Genomic DNA, 21,954 nt, shown 5'->3' with positions numbered 1-21,954 from the left:
AGATTTCCTTTAATAGATGGCTCTTTAATCTAGCAGAAAAAGCCATAACAAGATCCAATGGCTGGAAATTGAGGCTAGACCAATTTAGATTGGAAATATTTTTTAAGAGAGAGTAACTAACCCTTGGAAGAACTTACCTTGGGACATGGTGGATTCTCCAACATTTGAAGTTTTATTTAAAGACTCATATTAGAAAAAGATATGCTAGAAGTTAAACAGAAGTTATGGCCTTGGTGCAAAAATTACTGAATGAGGTTCTATGGCCATGATACAGAATAGGTCAGAGTAGATAATCATAATGTCCCTTTCTGTCCTTAAAATCTATGAAGTTCTGCCAAGGGCCAGCTTCACAGTCATGGGCTAGGATAATGGCAGAGTCAGAGAGGGAGCAGGAATGGAACCCTGCAAGGAGCTCAGCTGAAGAGGCCTGAGAATTGGCTAGGAAGCTGTGTTGAAAGAAGACGGGGAAAAAGTGAAGTAAAACAATCACTTCACAGGTTTGGAGCCAAGATTGGAAACGGAGGTCTCAGGCTTCCCCCTCCCCCCCTGTTCCTCAATCACCACAACTTGATGATCACAACATCACAACTTGATGATCACCTGTTCTGTTCATTCCCTCTGGGGCACCTGGTATTGGCCACTGTCGGAAGACAGAATACCGGGCTAGATGGATAAAACTGGGTAAGCACTGGAATAAATTGCCTAGGGAGGTGATGGAATCTCCATCATTGGAATTTTTAAGAGCAGGTTAGATAAACACCAGTCAGGAATGGTCTAGATAATACTTCGTCCTGCCATGAATGCAGGGGGGACTGGACTAAATGACCTCTCAAGGTCTCTTCCAGTCCTATGATTCTATGGGCCTTTGGTCTGACCCAGTATGGCCGTTCTTATGTACAGGGGGCAAATTGACTTCCCTGCCAGAAGAAGAAAAGGACTGAGTCAGAGAATTGAGAGAGAGCTGGAAAAGAATTACTGAGGCCAGAAGGGGGCTAGCACACTGTATTGTTTACTGGAGCTTTTGGTTTGCCTCAGAAGACTTTTGGTTTGGCTGGAGGGCCAATGCTCCCAACTCACCCAGCATTGTGATCATCTAGTCTGACCCCAATCTGCTAAAAGGAAACCGAGGCCACATTTACACTAGCGTGGATACTGTGGTACAGTTACGATGCTGCAGTTTTGCCGCTGTAGCATTGTAAATGCTTGCTATGTTGACAGAGGAGGGGTTTCCATTGATAATAGGTGATGATAGGTAATCCACCTCTCAGAGATACAAGAATTCTTCTGTCGACTTAGGTCAACCTAATTACATTGCACAGAGTGTGAAATTTTTCACAGCCCTGAGCAATGTAGTTATGTCGATCTAATTTTTAAGTGTAGACCTGGCCTGAGGCTAGCAGCACTGGATGTCAGGGAAGTAGGCTGCATGTCACAGGGGATATTAAAACCCAAGTTTCCTGACTCCAGTCTGGTGCCCTATCCACTGGACCATACTGCCTCCATATGTATAGTACATGTTCAGTTATTACTGTACTTGTTACTGGTGGAACTCCACCATGTGCTAGACACTAGACAAACACAAGAAAGCATGGGTCATATCCCAAAGAACCTACACTCTACAATTTTATTTTTTACTTTTATTTTTTAATACATAAAGGAATTCTATACATCCCCCAGAACAAGACACTGAGGAAAGAATAATTATTCTATTTTGGTTACCTTATTAATTGTACAACTCTGTTATGTCATAATTGTTGTTAAATACAATATAACAAACCCCATAGTAGAATCAGCATTCCATAACATACAAGTCAGGTAATGTTACATAAATACTATGAAAAAGCTCAAGATTCAGTTAATAGGACAGATTTATCACTTAATTACCAGTGGTAACAGGAATCACAATGGCAACAGTTATGAAAAACGATGTAGCAGTGAAAAATCTCTCTAAATATTTGGAGATCTCTCAATGTAAGGGAGAAATGCGGAGATTATACTGTATAACCGGAGATATTCCAGCTCAAACATTGGATTTTTCCAAGAACTCTAACCTGAATAAATATAACCTAGATGTACAACCCTAGTTAGAGTATCTTTTTCTCTGCACTAGCAGGCCCAAGGACATAGACTGAATGACTTAAATGGACTCACCTCCATCTTACATGAACATGCGAGTTCCACATTTGTATCTTGATGAGGTAATACAAAAGAAGCCTCTACCATTGACCCATGATTTTTAGATGTAACTGCTGCAGATAATAGACTTTTTAAAAGATTGACTTTTTTTGGTGCTTAAAAAGGCTTTCAAACCCTCATTTTTATGACATTTATAAATGCATACTAAAGCTCTTATCACAGTTTAGCTGAAGAGGTTGGTTCCTATAGCTTCAACCACCTGGAATCATATCAAATATCTAGTTTTTTTATCCATTTATCTAATCAGTTGACATCCACAGATCTGATTCAGGCTGTTTCCAATCTTCTCCCATTAACACCTTCAGGTTAAGTTGTTTGAAAAATTCCAAGCGATGGCTGTAAATAAAATGGGGAGGTGGGAAATTACTCCGGGTATGAGATTTGTTTCTTTACACTCAGAAGTTACAAATAAAAATGGTTGCATATCCATAAAAATAATTTAATATTTATTTTCCTGAGTTCTTGGACAGTGACATAACCAGTATTCTATTTATTTTCCATACTGTTTTGTGAGAACTAGATCTAATAAATTAGGAAACTATAGAGCTGTGTAAGACTTCAACAAATCTTGCATTGAAAATATGGGTCCAAATCCACAGCTACAGCCAACCAGCACACAGCACACATTGGGTGTAAAGTTAGCTAGCATTAAGCTCACCTTTAAACTCCTGCACTCTTTAAGCTGTTGTGCACTGGGCCAGTTTCCAAACTTAAGTAAAAGCAGCCTGATGGCTGATCTAATGGACATTGGCTGCTAATGGAGGCTGAAACTGCAGTTGGTGAATCAGTCCAGTAAAAAGGAAGACCCACTTCACCCCTTGCCTCCAACCACATCTTCCAGGTTAGCAGTAGAGAGGGAATCTGGTGTAGGACCCTGACTATTGGAGGATCACCGCTGTCACTGGAATGACCCTCTCCTTGCCTGTTATACTGGCTCTATGTCCAGAATTCACCAGTGATGTGACTTAAAGCTCAAGATCTAGCCCAAAGACAGTACTTAGCCAAGTTTCTCCCTCCTTCCACCTCCCCAAATAGGCAAAAATGAGAATGATGGGAACACGGCTTATTTCCATTATTATTATTAATTTACTTTTAGAGCAATGGTGGGGTGGGGGAAACGGTTGGAGAACGTTAGTAAACATGAACAGGAGATTTGGAGGAAAAGGAAAAGAGGAAAACGACATCAAAGGCAGAAAAAAACAGAGGGGAGTAAAATGAAGCTGGTATAAGAGAGATGGGTACACAGGGCTTGAAATCTCTCTTTCCCATTTACACAAGAATGAAATTAAAACTATGTATAAAATCCTGATTAAAACCCTGTAAAAATCCTTGCTTGGTACATCCCTTTGGGCCACTCTACTGGAGCATTAGAATACTAGATGTCTTCTTTCCATTACATATGCTGTAGTCATAAGTACCAGCCAGTAAATCATGTAATACAGCTCACACTATGCTAGTATCACATAACTGTTAAAGGGAAAGATTCCCCCCCCCTGCCTTTTCAAATAACCTTTGATCTTTCTTCACTTGATTTAACTCTGAAGAGTCAAAAATCAATGGTAAAGATGAATTACAAAACAAAACTGAAATTGCAATAAATAATCTATTTATATGCGGGATGCTCCCCCATACCAAGGTTTGGGGAGAATTCACACAAATATTGTTAGATATTCCATAAATTCTTTCCTTCCCCCATAAAATCCTTCTAGCACTCCCTTGTTTGCTGCAAAAGATGATAAGGCATTCTTCTTAAACAACACAAATATCAGAAGCCTTACTGCACAGAAGTAGCAATTAGTATTATAACCCAGTTCATCGTTGTCTGAGTTCACTTCATGGTCAGGGCAATAAATAGGCCCAAAATGGAATCCGGGTGAGGTCATGGTTGTCTCTTTTTCTGTTGATGTTGTCTGTTCTTTTAATATTACAATCTCTTTCAACTGATTTAGTCAGTCCCCCTTTACTGCAATCAATTCCAAAATGAGAAACTAGGCCAGGGCTGTCATGAATAGTAGAGAAGAAACAAAGCAGGTCCACTGGAGATGCAGATAGTAAGATTATTACTGGTTGGCATTTCAAAGGGTGTTCTAGGCAGGGAACCGTGGGACAATCAAATTATTGATCTTGTTGAGAAAGGTGATGAAACAGATGCCATTGGTGTTGAAAGCATCATTTGCTATGCACTTAAGGGATAGCAGTAAAAATCAATCTTTAATTACAGCTATCTGCCACAAAGCTCTTTACACACAGCAGAGTGCTTGTGAAACTGGTGCTTAGCAGCATAATTAAAGCACTAGGATGGTAGTCTTAAATTTATAACTAAATGAACTCCATTTTACAAAAATTTCCCCAAGACTCCTATTATATATGGTGATGCAGATGAGGTAATTTTCTACTTACAAATCCGGTTTCTGTCCTTTCTGTATTTCATGCTGAGGCACAGGGTAAAGTGCTTCATACGTTCTCTTTGCTTCTGATCCATGAATTGCAAATGCATTAAACTTGTCAGTGCATGGTGGAAAATAACTCCAAGGGAGATGAGCTCTGCCTTCCCATTTGGTCTCTGTTCTGGACACTTCAAATGTTAAAGCAAGTTCTTGCTATGTTAGAGCAATAAAAAAAAAAAGCAAAAGAAAGGCAGTTGTTTCTTATTTGAAAGATAAAGATCAACTAGATACTAAGAAAGGATGTTAATTTTCCATACTTTTATGGAAAGCATTTTATCACTTACTTTCCATAGTCGTCTTCTGCCAGAAAGCAACAGCAATAAATGTTGTCCATGGCTGACCATATTAAAATAGAGCAACGACGTTATTCAACTGAAGTAAACTATTAGTATACTCCTATAGTCACATATGTAATGGGAACTCATACATATCTCAGGGCTGAAGTAGCTTCCACAACTGTTGTATTCCCTACCAAACCCCCACACTTATGTGTGTCTGAGTGAACATTAGAAATGCTAATATAATGGCATTGAAAATATAAGGTGACATTTTAAAAACCAATAGAAAAGCACTGTACTTACGGACAGAGTTCAACTTCTAAGTACCGCTTAGTTGTCTCACTCAAGAAAAATGCTTCTACAACTGAAAACAAACAAACAAAAACCCCATGCATACCATCAATATAATATGGTAATTACTTATTCTGTTCCGCCTCTGAACTTCTCACTAAATAAAATAATTTTATTCTCTTTTTATGCAGAAATTTAGCCTACAATGTTCTAGAATTCCACTAATTGTACATATGCCATCAGCAGTTTCTAAGATATTCTGAGTAATATGCCACAATCATAATTTAGAATGGCAATGGCAACTGTCACCATAAGGAGCTTTATAAAAAAAAAAAAGCAGCAATAAAGGGGTTATTTTGCTTTTGCTTTGTTCTATCTAACCACTAGGTCTCAAGCTGGAGTCAACCGGAAAAAGATAGTTCTGCTAACTGATGTTAGCTGTCAACGGGACAAAAGCAGCAACAGCTCAGAAACACTTCACTTGTGATGCCTGCTGTGAGTGAAATTGGTTAAGGCTTAGTGATTGTAGTCAATTGCACTCCCAGTGGACATCATAGGTAAAGCACTTAAGTGCAGGAACCTGGTGCTATGAATTTCCAATCTCCTGGCTTGAACATGAAATACAAAACCAAAAAAAAAAAAAAGAAAAAAAAAGAAAAACAGAGGCATACACGTGCATGCACACAAAGATTAAGCTGCACGCACAGGCCTGTCATTAAGACCAGCTGAAGCAGGAATCCTTGGAGGAGCATACAAACAGCCAAAGAATAAAATGTTTGGACTAAAAGCCACTGGCTTTTCCGGACGATGACTGACTCTGGAGAGAGAAGTATTGTTCTAAGGCAGCAGGCATACTTGGAAGCAAGCTGTCCTTGTTGTATCACCCTTCAGGAGAAATTGATGGGAACGTGTATAATAAGGTATTTATGGCCTGAATACCGCACCACTTTCAGATTAGTAAAGAATTTTAAATATGAATCTTGAGGTCATTTATTGCAGTGTCAGAACAAAGTACAGTACTCGCTCACCATGTACTTTTTCAGAGCAAGAAATAGAGGTTATTGATTTCGGCTATAGAAAGGAATAAATACAATTTACTATCTATTTATTAAATTATTTTGGTTGTATTTTGCATTAATCTTGACTTTTTAGATACAATGAATTTTGTGGGTAATAGGTGTTAACAACTTATTGGTATATCGCTAGTATTAGTGCTTTGATAATCACAACAGAAGATGGAGCATTGCTGGAAACAACAGACTGACCCATTCACAACAGCACAACTGAAAAAGGAAAAAAAAAAAAAAAGACATACAGGAAAAAAAAGAAACAACAGCGCTGTTGTAAAAATAAATTTTGGGATAGTCATAATTTTGCACTGAAGATTACATGAACTAATAAAATTTCCCTGTTTTTATATACTGTGTTTGTGATCAATTTTGTTTGACAGTAGCCTCCTGCAAATTTATTATCTCTCAAATAGATTCCCATCGGAAGAAGTTCAATAACTGCTGATCTAAGTTACCAAAATTTGCCAGTTACTGGTTTAGAGTTTAAGCTATTACTGGTTTAAATTGAGTTGTCTGTTTCTTTAAGGAAGAGTACAATCATGATTCATTAGGATTAACACAATTGCCACTCTATCTGTACATTTCTAAATATACACTCCCCCCCTCTCATCTTTAGGATGAGACATAAAAACTAAGCTCCTTACCATTACTTGTCATGACTCTATCCCTCTATACTTTTCCCTCTAAACTACACTCCATCCCTCTACACTTTTTAATAACAAAAATCAAATATTTTTTAATTAAACAAACCACATGTCTACACTTTTAACAAGGACAGTGGAGTTAACTCCACTGTGTTGGAAAAAATCTTATTTAGGTATTTACACTCTGTTTGCCTCATATATTCATGCCGTTTCAACTAGATAACATATTCACTTCCTTTCCCAAACTAATGTGACTTATTGTATGTGCTATTAAACAACTAACCACGACTCTTTGTTCCAAGGTTGACTGTATTTCTATAATGGGAGAATTGATTTACATATATACATACAATGTAAAGTTTTAAGTTGTTTAAGGAACTTTCTGAATGCAAGGTGTCATCATAAATAAGTAGTCATTATTAGTAGCAAAGTGTTTTTTTGAACACTCAGCATATTAAGGGAAGAAAGAATGTTAACTTTACAGTCTTACCAGACTTCGTCTTTAAGGGAACTGTATTGTGATCAAAGAATCACAATTTGTAACAAATAGATTTAATGTATCTGTCAGTTCAAGCTATATTGGCCTGGTGAAATAACTTGCCACAGGATTTAAAACAAAAAATAGATACACAGGAACACTAATATCTACACTGGTACACAAATTAAGTATACTGCTTGAGGTATTACACAAGATTTTTGTTTGCAATAAAACATTTCCACTTACCCTCATAGTCCCACAGTCCACTGAAAGGCTTTCCTGGCTCTCCGAGTGGTGCTGGAGGATCATTAAAGAAGGGAGCACTTACTTCCATCAGCAATCCTGCACTACCTGACTTCAGCCTGACAGTTACTGGCTCATGACTCACTGGTAAACTGTCCCATGTGTGTTCAATTTTAAATTCCATCTAACTATTTTATAAACAAACTGGAAATGGAAGTATGTCAACAATTCCAGATTAGCCGAAAAGACTGTCCTGTTGGTATAGTCTAAAGGAAGAAAAAAAAATACAAAATTGTACGCAATGTTATTTTGTTATCCTAAGTATGAAACACAAAGAAAGTTAGCACATGGGATAATTGATCTATTTGTACCTGATCTTTCAGTTCTTTCTGACGAGGAAAATGCAAATGAATGTCAGTGGGACTTCTCCCATGAATAAGAGCTGCAGGATGATGCCCTTTAAATGGAAGGACTAGCTTAAAGAAAATTGAGCAAAATTAAAATGAAAAACTGCACAGAGGCCATAAAATAGATTAATATTCTTGTCACAGCTTAATACGGTTAATTGCAAATTCTGCTTTTCACATACAAGGATTGATAAAATAAGCTTGGTCATAGTACCTTAAAAACAGAGGTCAGATTCAGTCATCGCATACAAATGCAGCTCTGCTGAAGTCAAAGGAGTTGCACTAGTTTGCTGCAAAAAAAGAATTTAGCCAAATGAGTTTTATAATAAAAGCAAATTCTGCACACTGTTTAAAATTTTAGAAAAAGCAGCCAAGCTCGAATATTAAGATGGTCACAACATGCACTTAATTAAAAACTTATTCCTGGGCTATACACATAGTCCTGGAACCCTAAAATTCATCCTTTTTCAAAACAGGACCTCAGGGTTATTCAATGAAATTCACCCTGTAGTACAGGAACATATGATGTAACCCTGATCCCACATTCAAAACATCAATAAAACGACTGTGTGTGTGGAGGGCCCAATAGAAGGATTTGGAAACATGTGGGGCTAAGATAGGTTTCTCTACCCCTCATCACACACCAGTCCATGGCTGCTTCTGGTACTGTAGTCTATCGGAGTGTCCATGGCCAACTATGTTCCCATATGCAGGGATTGTAGGCAAAAGATAGGTAATGTCCTGCCCCTCTGACCCATCACAACCATCTCCCCTCCCCCCGGTCATAGAGTGGATTGTCACAAAGCTGGCTCTTCAGTGCTCAGGTGGTTGCAAAATACTCTGCATGACAGCTGGGCCCCACCTCCAGGCCATGAATCGGGTGGTTCCACATAGGCCTTTCTGTATAATATCTTAACATGAGAATTTTTTTTTAAATAAATGTCAGAAAATTTGAAAAACAACATTTTAAAACAAATGCAAAACAAAATGTATGTACTTGTTGCTAGTTAATGCTTTCAGGAATCTTATATTTGCATAATTAAAATAAATAAAATTACCAAGCGATTCATTTAGAATAAGATCCAATTACTTTTGTTATTTTGAAAATACCATCTCCCAAGTTAAGATTAAGAAATGGCAACTGTGCATGTGCACATAAACATTATCTTCCATAAATTGTCAAAGATTTTTACCAAAACAATCAACATCTATTCTACATTAGACCAAACTATAAATTTCCACTGCAAAATGTATCCTCACTGATTTGTGAATCTAAAAATCAATTTATTTCATGGCAAAGTAACATGTAATACCTGTTTTGTAAACATCAAAATATAAGAAATTAGAATTATTAGAGAACAGTTGGCACTAAGGATTGCTCTGCTGTAAACCAATAAAATGCAGGGATTTAAGAACCAAACCAACATTTCAACTCATTAAACCCATTGCTGAGTCTTTATTTTCATAGCAGCATGAATTAAGGACCATGCACTCAAGTAACTTTTCAGCTAAAAGGTAAAGTGTAAAGCTGATACTTTTAAAGGTTATCTGCAAATAAACCACCATATTCTGCTACTGACTATTTACACACATCTTCAATGAAATTAATGCGGAGTGTGGTGGTTTAAAACAAAGAATCTTCTGTGAAGGAAGTGGAGATGTAATAATTTATGAATAATGTATGTTGACCTGGTTATTGGAATGTTTACTGTATGGATATATTGGTTAGTTTAGTAGTTGGGCTGTAATGAAAATAAGCAGCAAGGAAGAATAGCTCAATGTAAGCCACCTCTCAGCAAACACTTGAGGGTTTACTCCTGGGGGAATTCTGCACCACCGCGCACGCAGAGAATTTACGTCCCCTCACAGATTTCTTTGCTTCCCCACAGAAAACTGACTTTCTGATGGGGAAGCAATGGGAAGCCACAGGAGCAGTCACGCAAGCCTCCCCAGCAGTATATTTCAAGGTACCCAGGGCAGTCAGCAGAGAGGTAAATCACTGTGATGCAGGGGGGCGGGACTGGGGAAACCCCGCTGGTGGCTTCTACCCTGCGCCAGGCTCAGCTGCTAGTCCCGACTAGGCTGGGGAGGACGGGACTTCCTCTTCCCTTACACAGCATCTGGGGCTGGATCAGACCCACCCCCAGATTTCTCCCCCAGCTGCAGAAAGCTCTGCAAACTCCCCCCTCTCCCCAGCTTCCTGAACCCATTGCTCCTCAGCTTCAGGGGGAGGGATCCCTGTATAGGGAGCTGCTCCCTCATCTGCCCAACCCCCGTGCATCCAGACCCTCTCATACCAAAACCCTCCTGCCGAGCCTCACCTTCCCACACCCAGAACCCCCCCGATGAGCCCCACTGCCCATGCACCTGGACCCCCGACTGAGCCCCCCACACCCAGACCTCCCTGCCAAGCTCTAAACCCCCACGCCTAGACCCCCCTGCTGAGCCCCAAGCACCGTCACCTGGACCCCCCCTGCAGAATCCCATTACCGTTCCACCCAGAACTCCCCAACAAGCCACTGTGCATCCGGATCCCACACTGAGCTGCCCGTATCCAAATTGCCCCACACAGAACCCCCTCCACCCCTGGATCCCTTCATACTAAGCCCCTCCACACTTGGATCCTACATTGCTGAGCCTGCCTGCCCACACCTGGTGCACCTGGCACAGAGGGGAAGGCACAAGTGATGTGTTTCTGGGACAGGCCCGGTCCTTGCGCTGTCAGGGTTGGGTGCAGCCTCACTGCTGAGTCCGTATCCCAGGAGGCAGCTGCACAGTGATCTCCCATCTCTGTGCAGCCAGCGACCTGTGCTCCTCAATGCCATGCTGGAGCCTCCACATTTATTTGACAAATAAAATTTGCAGAATTTTAAAATATTGTGCACAGAATTTTTATTTTTTTGGTGCAAAATGCCTTCAGGAGTAAGGGTTGTTATGGGGTAATGGCTCTGAGGAATCTGTCTTGACTTCCTGAGGAGCCTACTGAACTGTTTTTTGACGACAAAGGCAAAAGTCTGGGAACTGACAAGAACAAAAGAACTCTGGTTGGATAAAAAGAGACTGGGGAGCTGCTAGAGACTGGAAAGTAGCTGGGGAGCTGTTAGGGGAAAGCAGACACCCCAAACCAGCTGGGGTGTCAGAAGAAATTCAGCCTGTCAAGGCCAACATGAAGGGATTGTAAGTCATTAGATATGCATGTAGACTGTGTTGATTTATAATCCTTTTTCTCTAAATTCTTTGCTCTGACTATTAAAATAAACAATGATTTGGCTTTCTGGTCACCATATTTGCCTCTGTCACAGATTCCAAAGGGAAGAACTCCACGTGTTGAACTCTGTTGGATCTGCTGGGAAAGCACAGTTGATAGACCAGGTCCTGGACTGTAATACCTTGGGTAAGAGTGGGAGAACTGTGGAATTCCAACCCAGGAGAGGTAAGGGCACAAGGCCCAACACCTGAGGGGACGCACTCAGAGAAACCAGAAAGAGAGGAAAGACATAGCTAGCCCTGCACTCACGACACCTTCCAACTACTTGGACACAGTGGTAGAATAGGATATAATCTGAAATTTTGAAAACTTCATCCACTTCAACAATGTGTGCTGAATGCTCCATTAAGCAGCCTACTGCAGGAGGAATATTCTGCATGCTCTCTTTTATTCTTAAATACTAAAGGTCTATCCTTGTTGTGATGGATAGCACCTGGTCAGCTGTGGCACTGCACCAAACACTATTCTAAAGAGCCACCAGACTCATCTGAACCCCTACAGACTAGTTTCTGTGAAGAAGCTTTCTATTTCTTATAATGTATAGTTATCAAGTTATAACATCTTGATCAAGTAGGCAGACAGCAAAGAATGTCCTCTGCCACTCTTTGTCATGGGGAACAGTACACTTCACCTGGTGTGGACGGGGCAGAAAGGGTGTTTACCCTTGTAAGGGCATGTCATTGTCAGGCCCAAAATTAGAAAATTTCAAAAACTGAATCAGATTTTAACATTATAAACAGGAGAAAAACATTCATACTTGTGTAGAAGCATTAGGTCTTATATCCTTTTTAGGCTGCAGCCACTGGAGGGCAACATGCTCACACAAACAGGTGATGGGACAGTAACTTTTGTAACAGTAGTTAGCTTTTAGAGGACAACGTGATCATATACTCTAACCAGGTGTGAATTACATCCAGCAGACAGTTGAGGCACGTACATACTGGGTAAGGATAGCCATACATAATTAGCAAATTATCTAGATAGAGCAGAGCTGTTTTGCTGTGTAATGCACTGTGCAGTAATTCCACAAACCATTCCAAGCTCTCTGTGAAAAGTTCATGCATCTGAACAGTGATCCAGTTTTTAGAAGTAAAATCACTGGTTGCAACTAAGCCAGGGGAAAGCCAGTCAACCTTAATATTATGGTCTTCCGATTGTGACTATTTAGAACATAAACTGACAACTGTTAGCTACAGTCATGCTTTTAGCAGGTTTCCATTAAATAACATATTTACATTGCAATATTAATACAATAAATATATATTAATGCAGTATCACCTTTTCCTTTAAAAGAACAGAGCCTAGCTCAATAAAATAACTAGAGTGAGGATAACTAGGTAAAGATACTCATGAATGTGGAGACGCTAAAATGTATTGTTCTTTTCTGCATGGGAGAAAGATTTAAAACATGTTTGAAAACAATACTTATTTTTAAAAGCTCCCTTGGTCTTTGCAAACAAATAAGCAAATAAAGGGAACTCAAATATTGGGCCAATCACCTTAACAATGTCTCTTTAAATAATGTTTAAAAAAACCAAAACAAATAAACAATTAATGTTCAATTCAATAGGATTTCATTGACATGAAAAGGTAGACTAATTCAGGATAGGGCCACAAACTGTGGGGAGCTTTATGGCTTGTTTCCTTTACTGTCAATTTCCGCTGTGGTGGCAGTTTGTTATGTAGCATGATAGCTCAAGCTGAAAAAAATAAAACTTAGTCAGCAAGGGCTAGAAAATGAGACCCAGGCACCAATTCTGCTAATACTTATGTATGTGAAATATGTGGCACTGTTCACTTGCTTATGGCTAAGTACATACGTAAGTGTTTGCAGCACTGGGGCCTAAAGGAGAAGTAATAAGTAAAATGGTTCAGACCATAGAAAAAGCAGAATTTAAAAGATTGCAGAAAAGTACTAGGCCATTGATTTCTTGGAAGGACAGAGGGAAGAAGAATAAATTCTAAAACAAAGCTAATGGAAGATCTTCTGTGGATAAATAAAACATACATTACCAAATGAACAAAACGGGGCAGGAATTAATGTCTAGTACATGAGATGATGCACCTTTTCATCTATACAGAACCGCAAAAGGGTTATATATTGTGGATAATCTTTTAGATGATTACTTTAATATTGAAAAAATTGTGTCTGAAAGATCTCTCAGAAAAGGTCACTAATTGCATACATGAATCTTGAAACCTTGATCCTATAACTCCTTGTGCACTGAGCAGCAGGAGTATAAGGTGACTGTGCTTTGGAGACGTGTACACAGAGGATATGTGTGGACATAACTAAGGTTGAGCAACTAGGGTTCTGATTCAGCTTCCACGGAAGTGAACAGAAAGATTCCCATTAACTTAAATGGGAGCTGGATGGGGCCCTATGTGTAATTCTCCACATTTAGTGAAAGTAAGCCCCAAGCCCACTGTGGGCTTGTTCCCTTACTCTGAAGAGCTCAGGGTAAAAAAGGGCACAGAATGAGTGTGCCTGAGGATGTAAACAAAGCTTCATGCTCCCCTCCTGTATTAGACAGCAGAAATTTGGTGGTTATGCAGATCAGGATCTGATGCTTCCTTTGTCCGGCTCATCATTTTTACCTTGTGCCTACATGTACAACACACTGCACCTGTACAATACAGGATCAAAACCCATGTGTGCACACATAACATATATACTCATTCATAAACACTAGTAATAGTTTCTAAAAATAAAAATAGAATGTTGGTGCTATTATGGAGCTTTAGTGACGAGGCACTTTGGGTTTTCAGTCATTTATGTTCCATTATGTTTCTCCTCTCTCTCATTAGAAAAAATCTGGGGAAATCCAGAGATTATCCTTGCAGAAGACATAAAAACAACCATTTATCAGAAGAAAAACAATAATGAAAAGATTTTCTTACCTCTTTGGTAGGTGGTTACAATTCCTGACAGCAGCAGGCACTGCTTCCCCTTAAGCATAAAACTTGAAGGTAGTCTCACAGGTTAGAATTATAGAAGAGCAAGTACTAGAAATGACAAGAAGAAATAATGCATCTTATTAAGATACTGGTAGCTGAAAGCCCATGCTCTTGCACAGGTGTAATTCATGTGTATAAAAAAGCTGAAAATGGCTGATAACTTAAAAATTGGATGGCAACGGTCCGTGAATCCCAGTTAAGATTGAACCTGCTGACATTCTAAACAAAAAGAGCTCTCAACCATGCACATAACTGTTTCTATTGCTTCACTCAGGCATTCCAGCCTTCAGAGTGATGTTTGGGGCTATTGTGTGTGCTAGTTGCATTCTGTGTGAGTGGCTATGTTGACTTGTGTATGGACTGTGTTGTGCTGAGACAGTTATGTTAGTTTGTACGAATGGCAAATGAGGGGTGCATGCTGCATGAGAAGCTGTGTGTGTTTGGAGTTACCGTGTATGCTGGTTGTGTTGTTGTGTGGGTGCTTGCATTGATTGGGGCTAGGGGCATGTGATAGGGTATACAAACCCCACACTAGTAAGGAAGGGATTAAGCAGCTGCACTGGGCCCAGGCACCCCCCCTCCCCATTCCCCCAACACCACACCACACATGCAAAGCATACATGACTTGGAGGAGGAACTCAGAAGAAAAGGCCAGCAGACAGTAGAGGTAAACTGTCTTACATTTCAAGCTCCTGGGAAGGAATACTGCAGGAACTCCTGCTGCCTGAGGCCAGGCTGTAGGGACTTTGCCACGCCCAGAGAAAACCTGTGATGCTGTGAAGGTCTGAGACTTTACTTTTGATTTCAGTTCTCTTTTATATGGGCAACTTAAAAATCAACATTAAAGGTCACATCCAAGTTTGTCATGCACTCTACAGATTCCAGTTATTTAATGTCTTTACTTAATTTGTTGGGGGAGAAAGGGGACTGGTAGGAAGTGATCCAGGGAAACAACACTTCTGGGGGCAGGATTTACATTCTACCACCGGACCCCAAACCAGAACCTGAGGGAACCAAGGGGGCAGACCACCACAGGGCTGGAGAGAGCATCAACACCAGGAAAAGAAGAGATTGCTATGCCCATCTTGGCCACAAAGACATCCATGGTGAGTGAGCTCCCTTGGGGGTGGGGAGCGGCAGGAGGTGGTGGGTTGTGCTGGGGTGAGTGTGCCATATTAAGGGTCTGTGTGTGTTTGGAGTTGCTGGTTGTGTTGATTAGTGTCTGGGGGCGGGTTGTACTAGGAGATGTATTGATTTGTGTGGGTAGCAGTTGGGTGCATGAGTGTGGCAGCTGGGCCAAATAATCCACTATCTGTACAGTCTCCCTCATTTAACTGTTTCTTACAAATTAGCTGTAGGGTAAGGGTGGCGATTGGACGAGTCATCTCTGATATCACAATGATCTAGGACTCCAGGCATAGCACAGATACATGCCTTCCTGCAGTGATTCTCAAACAGAGGTACATGGGGGCACACAGAGGTCTTCTGGGGGTACTCAACTCATCTAGGAATTTGCATAGTTTTAAAACAGACTACATGAAAAGGACTAGTACAAACTAAAATTTCACACAACTTGTTTATACTGCTTTATGTACCATTCACTGAAATGTAAGTACAATATTAATATTTCAATTGATTTATTTTATAATTACGTGGTAAAAGTGAGAAAGTAAGCTTTTTTTTTAGTAATAATGTACTGACACTTTTGTATTTTTAGGTTTGATTTTGTAAGCAAGTAGTTTTTAAGTGAGGTGAAACTTGGGGGTACACAAGGCAAATTAGACTCCTGAACAGGGTACAGTAGTCTGGAAAGGTTGAGAGCCACTGCCTTACTGTAGCTGTACGCCACATGAGTGTAACTCAAAGTCAAAATGGCTGAAAACCTGAAAGTTTGACATTAGGAGACTGTGAAACACAGTGACAATTGAACCTGGTGATATTCTGAACAAAAGCTCTCAACCACGCTTGTAGCTGCTTTCATTGCTTCACACTGAGTCAACAAACATCCTAGGCTTAAGAGTAAAGGGTGACATTCCTGGAATCTTACACCACGTCTACACTTCAAAATTACATCGAACCTAACTTCTATCGGCATACAGCCTCCACAATTATTAAATCGCTTGTGTGTGTGCACACTTGGCTCTTTGTGTCAGTGGTGTGTGTTCTCACCAGGAGCACTTGTATTGATTGTATTGTCAGCGTGGGTCATTGTGTGACAGCCAGTAACTGTCAACATAAGCAACCTAATTACATTGACCGTGACTCTATACCACTCTGGGAGGTGGTGTTACTAAATAGGCATATGACACTTCCACAACTAGGTCAATGCAAGGCAAGTTACGTCGACCTAAGCATATAGTTTAGACCAGGCCTTACTCCACAGATTCACTATTACTATAGGGAAAAAATGCATATAAAAGATGGCTGAAAAGACAGCTGCTAGTATGAGAGGTATGCAAAACACAGAGGGACAAATTCTCTTCTCAGATATGTGGATACAACTCCCATAGGACCAAATTCAGATGTTATATAAGCAGGTACAACTTTACTGATAATTTGGCCTATTGATTTAAGTGAGGTCTGCTCTTCCGTACAGGAATGCAGAATTTTGCCTGTGCCTTCATGCCATTTTCAGAACTCCATGCTCCACATTTTAATAATCTGGTAAAGGTCTTTGTAATATTAAAACATTAACTGCCTGACCTGAAGCCCTGATATGCACATTTTTTCTTGAAGTCCACAGATTTCCCTGCATAAGGATTGCATGATCAAGCCTTAATGTGTGAGACAGCATATATTGCAAATTGAGAGGAGCTGGTCACCATTCTATTCTTCAAGTGGAAAACAACATTAACACCTAAATCTACACAGGTTGTTGCTTAAGAAATGGGTTAAAATAGTGACAGTACAAAGATATGTACTCCCCCCAATAACTCTATGCTTGAGCATTTACTATAAGAAAACTCCAAAATGCTCACCAGTCAATTAAGATATGCAAATTCTGATTAAACAGGCTCTACAACAAAGGAACTTTCATAACCATGTGAAAAAACTTGTATAGCATAGCCTCAAGCTAACAATGTAAAACAATTAGCAGTGTTTGATTTATATACTCACAGCTCTTTGAGTGCATTAAATTACTTATTAAATATATAACTAAGCGTGGAGCCAAAATTTACTGGTACTGGATTAATAACAGGAGTACTTGTGGCACCTTAGAGACTAACAAATTTATTAGAGCATAAGCTTTCGTGGGCTACAACCCACTTCTTCGGATTGTTTCTGCTATTGGCATCTCTACACACATCCCTTATAGTGCTAAAGAGAAATGGAGTTTGGTGCCCACTATACCACATACTTTTTATAGTCAGAATAGACGCTCTAACAGTGACCAATACACATTTCTGGCTTATTTCAGGAATTCCCAACAAAGATAAAAATAAATTCCAGGAAAAAATAGTATATGACCACATAATTCAAAACTATAATAATGCATACACACAAAGGGACCAAATTAAGGTTGAACACGGAACTGTAATTCTGGTGTTTGACTTCTGAGTTCTTGACTTTGCAATTCTAATAATGTTCTTTTTACTACTTTTTTGTATGTAGTTTTCTAGGTTTAAAAAAAAAAAAAAAACACAAAAAAACCGAATTCCATCATATGGATACCCACACGGGTCATCAGCAGGGTTAGCTCCACTGCACAGAGGCAGCGCTGTTTCATTACTGTGTAGACTTCCCGGCTCCAGCTGGAGCCCGATCTCTAGGACCCTCTCACTTTGCAGGGTCCCAGAGCTCAGGCTTCAGTCACAGCGGAAACATCTACAGGGCAATTAACCAGCCTGCAAGCTGGAGTCATCTGGCATGGGCCAGCCACGGGGGTTCTAGTTGCAGTGACTTAGAGTGACCAGATGTCCCGATTTTATAGGGACAGTCCCAATTTTTGGGTCTTTTTCTTATATAAGCTCCTATTACCCCCCACCCCCTGTCCTGATTTTTCACATTTGCCATCTGGTCACCCTACATACCCTCTGCGGACCAGCACTGGAGGGGCACGGGACAGATGAGACACGTGCTCTCCTGGTGGGTTTCAGAGATACTTCCTGACGCTCAGGCCTGCTGGGGTCCATTCCAGCCCCCAAAGGGGAACGGGTTCTACTGGGGAGCGACTCTCCTGCTGGTCTCCTCCTCCCTAGCCCGCAGGCCCCACCCACCCAAGTGTGCCCAGCTCCCAGCACAAGCTACAGAGGCATTTGTTGTTGTTGTTGTTGCTGCTGCTGCTGCTCCCCTAAATGGATTTCACCTACCGCACACCTCCGCACGCTGGACAAGCGTATTCGCCTACTTGTCTAGCCCTTCCTTACCCCACGTGGGAGAAAGGGGCGGACCGGCATGGTCATGCGGAAATGACACCAATAAGAAACCGCTTTACACTTACCTGGGATTCCGATTGGTGGATTGATTTCTGTCACGTGAGCGGCACAGTTCCTCGCGGGGTCGGTCGCTAAGGCAGTTGGTGGAAGTGTCGCTGGTTTACAGCGGGGCTCGCAGTGCACGTTGGGCAGGTAGGAGCTGGCAGCTGTACCTCGCTGGCCGGGAAAGGGGGTGGGTCACAGGCCGAGTCGCTGCGCGGGCTCACTAAGCCTCGTTTGCGTAACGGTAATTCTGTCCCCAGGGTCGTCGTCTCCCGCCGCCGAACTGCCCCGGGGTTTGTACACCTCTGAGCGGCGGTGCCCCGCGCAGGAGCCGCTTGCTGCGGCTCGCTGCCTTCCCGGGGGCGGCCCGGGGTTCGCTAGGGGCAGGGCGTGCGGAGCCCTAGGGGCTGTCCCCCTCCCGCTTAGTGCCTGGTGGGTTTTGCCGGACGGGGAGGCGGAGCTCGAGCCTGCACCGCCCCTGATCGCAGCTCGGGGCACTTCCTGGGGGGCGGGGCGGAGTAACAGACTGGGGCGGGGCGTGAGCAGCTGGGAGACACCTGGGCAGAGCGCGAGCTGTTTAGGGTTGGAGCCTGTGATTTCCTCTAGCAGCTAACTAAGGGGGGCAATTGATTGGCTTAACCGACAAAACACTGCTCCCTGTGCTTTTCCCCCCACAGTGCGGAGGCTGTGGCGCTTTGCCAGACCCGGACAAAATGAAACTAATGCGCCGAAATAGGTTGTTATTTAAAGTTAAAATGATTGGTTATTCTTTTTGTCTCTTGCAGGTTCTGCAGCATAGCTGGAAAAAACAGTAATTTACTGAAGCTCTTTATTACCAACATTGGACTGCACGTGCAGATTAAAGTATGGCAATGGAGATCAACTTTCTAAGAGATCAAAGTAAGCTCCATCTAGACTTAAAATAGATTTTTGTGCACTTAAACACAGTCTTGCAATTACATTTCTCCATAACCTGAAACTGTGTTTCACTCCCTGATTATTGTTTGAAAGATGGATGCTGAACAGGAAACCTGCTCCTCCTAGTCCCAGAGTAAACAAACAGAACCCCTGCACTGTTCTGTTATACAGTAATTTTAGGAGTTACTTTCTGTAAAACTCTCTCCCAATACTTAGTTAAGAAAATAACTGTGTCAACAAATCTGGTTTGTCTTCAATAACAATAGTAAACAAAAATTCAGTCTCACTGTTGACTATGGTTCATTGATACTTTTAGCTTTCATTTCCCATCCCCACCTACCTACAATGTTGAGAGGTAGTTGGCATGTGCACTGTAGGCTTAGACATGTTGGAAGGGACCTACTTGGACTTCTGCTTCCTTCTGCTGTGTCTAAGATGGTGTAGAAGAGCACTCCCAGTGTGTTGCCTCTACTCTGTCAGTATTCAGTAATGCCTTTCTCCAAGGCTACGTCTACACTGGGAAGTTCACAGCGCTGCCATGGGAGCGCTCCTGTGGCAGCGCTTTGATGTGTGAGTGTGGCCGCGTGCGAGCACTGGGAGAGAGCTCTCCCAGTGCTCCTGGTAATCCATCTGCACGAGAGGAATAGCTCGGAGCCTGTCCATGCTAGCGCTTTGCAGCGCTCAAACTTGCTGCGCTTTGGGGGGGGGGGGGAAAAGAGATGTGCGTGATTTTTCACACCCCTGAGCCAGCAAGTTGGAATGCTGTAAAATATAAGTGTAGACAAGCCCTGATTTTGTCATATGTAGGGAATTTTCTTAGTTATCTTTTGAGACTTATTTGTAAAGTGGAAGTACTGGAGATAAGATCTTGATATTTCTGTTTTTATGCAACTGGATGGTATAAAACTTGATTCTTGTGTAGCCATAGAAGCCCCATATTAATGTTCTTTTTGGGACTATGAAATTAGAATATGTATGTTTTGTCCTTTTACTGGTGAGAATAGGCATCATTTTTTAGTTATTGTTCATGAAATAGGCTTCACTACAAACTGGTATCAGCATTATTCTTTTGTAAGGGATGCACTGCGTTGATAGAATCGATAAATAAAATTACTAAGGTTCTGAGGAAGCTAAACTTAAAATATACAATAAGCACTTCCAGCTCTACAGCTTTTTTCTGGTATGTCCATAGGGCTACGTTCTGTAAACAGGAAGTGACCTGCTGTACTGTATGGATCAGTGATCCCTAAACTTTTCAGGGTTGTGCGCACCTCCCCCCCCCCCCAGCTGGTTCCGAGAGCAGGGCAGCACCTGGGCCCACAGCCAGGTGCGGAGCCACCCCGAGGCTGGGCGGTGCTTCACGCCCCCCATAGGGGCTGGCCCAGGCCCTCTGCACCCCCTTAGGGGGGCACACCCCACAGTTTGGGGACCTCTGGTATAGATGAATGCAAGCCCAGGTGCTATTACTAGTATGCGGGGGAAACTGCTAGCAGGGTAGGAAACGAGAGCTTGCATCAAGGATGCCTGCTAACATTTTAACAAACTGTTTAACAGAACAAGCGGAGTAATATATAATGGTTAGAATTGCCACTGATGGCACAACTTTCTTATTTTTTTAAAATAAAGAAATCTATTGAACAGCTGATTTGGATGACCTCAGGTGAAAAGTCACCTTTCGAATTATAAAAAGGCACCTCTGTAATAGAGAAGAAGAGCTTCTGTATCAGATCCTCTTTCCATTATTGGCAGGGGGAGGTTGTATTTTTGAATAGTAACTTGTATGGTTCGTGCACCTAGCCCAATGCTTTTATTTGGGCTTTTTTTTTTTTTTTTTAAGTGCCTGGTATTTATGACATTGTTGCTTTTTTTGCACTTGCATACTTCCATTATTTTCCCTATCAAAACTGAGTTCGCACTGTCTCGCCAACCACAAACCACCTGATGGAACTTGCTTAATCTGTCTGGGGATTTCAGGCTTGCTTTTGACTTTCCAAAAGACTTATTGTTAAGAAGTACCAGGACAGTACCTAGTGATAAAGGTAGAGTTTAACCTGTATTCTCACACTACATGAATGTAGGTTACAATTGTGAGATATTGGTTAGAGGCTTACTGTAGATCTGGTATGATTCAATGTTTTTTGATTCATGGCTGAGAAGTCAAGGTTTTAAAATAATGAATGTTTATTATATTCATAAGGAGAATGCTTTAAGAATGTGCAATGTTAGATATTATTAAAAGGACATCATCTGTACCTATAGTGGGGCTTTGTTTAATAGCATTGATTTGTAGTAGGTGAGACTCACCCCAACATGCACTCATGTGGTGATCAGGAGTTGC

The 21,954-nt window shown here is 41.3% G+C and overlaps 1 protein-coding gene across 3 annotated transcripts; it reads right to left on the bottom strand.

Annotated features, from left to right (window-relative positions):
* Positions 1-1,179: 1,179 nt before the first annotated feature.
* On the bottom strand, positions 1,180-19,108 carry CUNH4orf33 (chromosome unknown C4orf33 homolog). Of its 3 annotated transcripts, none has more exons than XM_024211438.1 (9): positions 18,722-19,108; positions 14,224-14,328; positions 8,269-8,344; positions 8,019-8,123; positions 7,651-7,913; positions 5,225-5,285; positions 4,928-4,979; positions 4,597-4,796; positions 1,180-2,532 (listed from the first exon to the last, which is right to left on the bottom strand). In XM_024211438.1, the coding sequence occupies exons 5-9, from the start codon at positions 7,829-7,831 to the stop codon at positions 2,436-2,438; spliced, it is 591 nt and encodes a 196-aa protein (XP_024067206.1). In that variant the 5' UTR covers positions 7,832-7,913; positions 8,019-8,123; positions 8,269-8,344; positions 14,224-14,328; positions 18,722-19,108; the 3' UTR covers positions 1,180-2,435. The 3 variants fall into 3 exon arrangements, with proteins under 3 accessions (XP_024067206.1, XP_024067210.1, XP_024067207.1); XM_024211442.1 differs by having other exon boundaries at positions 8,019-8,119; XM_024211439.1 differs by lacking the exon at positions 18,722-19,108 and adding an exon at positions 18,591-18,643.
* Between the last annotated feature and the right edge of the window lie 2,846 nt (positions 19,109-21,954).

Source organism: Terrapene carolina, unplaced genomic scaffold, assembly GCF_002925995.2.
Source record: "Terrapene carolina triunguis isolate 2854851 unplaced genomic scaffold, T_m_triunguis-2.0 Scaffold66, whole genome shotgun sequence".
NCBI classification, from domain to species: Eukaryota; Metazoa; Chordata; order Testudines; family Emydidae; genus Terrapene; species Terrapene triunguis.
The sequence above is the reverse complement of the archived record's forward strand: the minus strand, read 5'-3'. Positions and strand labels throughout refer to the sequence as shown.

Bases quoted from the DNA above. Each gene is read 5' to 3' on its own strand.
- CUNH4orf33 (XM_024211438.1), bottom strand. From the start codon at position 7,831: ATGGAATTTAAAATTGAACACACATGGGACAGTTTACCAGTGAGTCAT. The intron at 4,980-5,224 runs GTAAGTACAGTG...TAATATGGTCAG, and splicing joins TTAGAAGTTGAACTCTGTCC to CCATGGACAACATTTATTGC. The intron at 2,533-4,596 runs GTAAGTAGAAAA...TTTTATTTACAG, and splicing joins AAAGGACAGAAACCGGATTT to CCATCGCTTGGAATTTTTCA.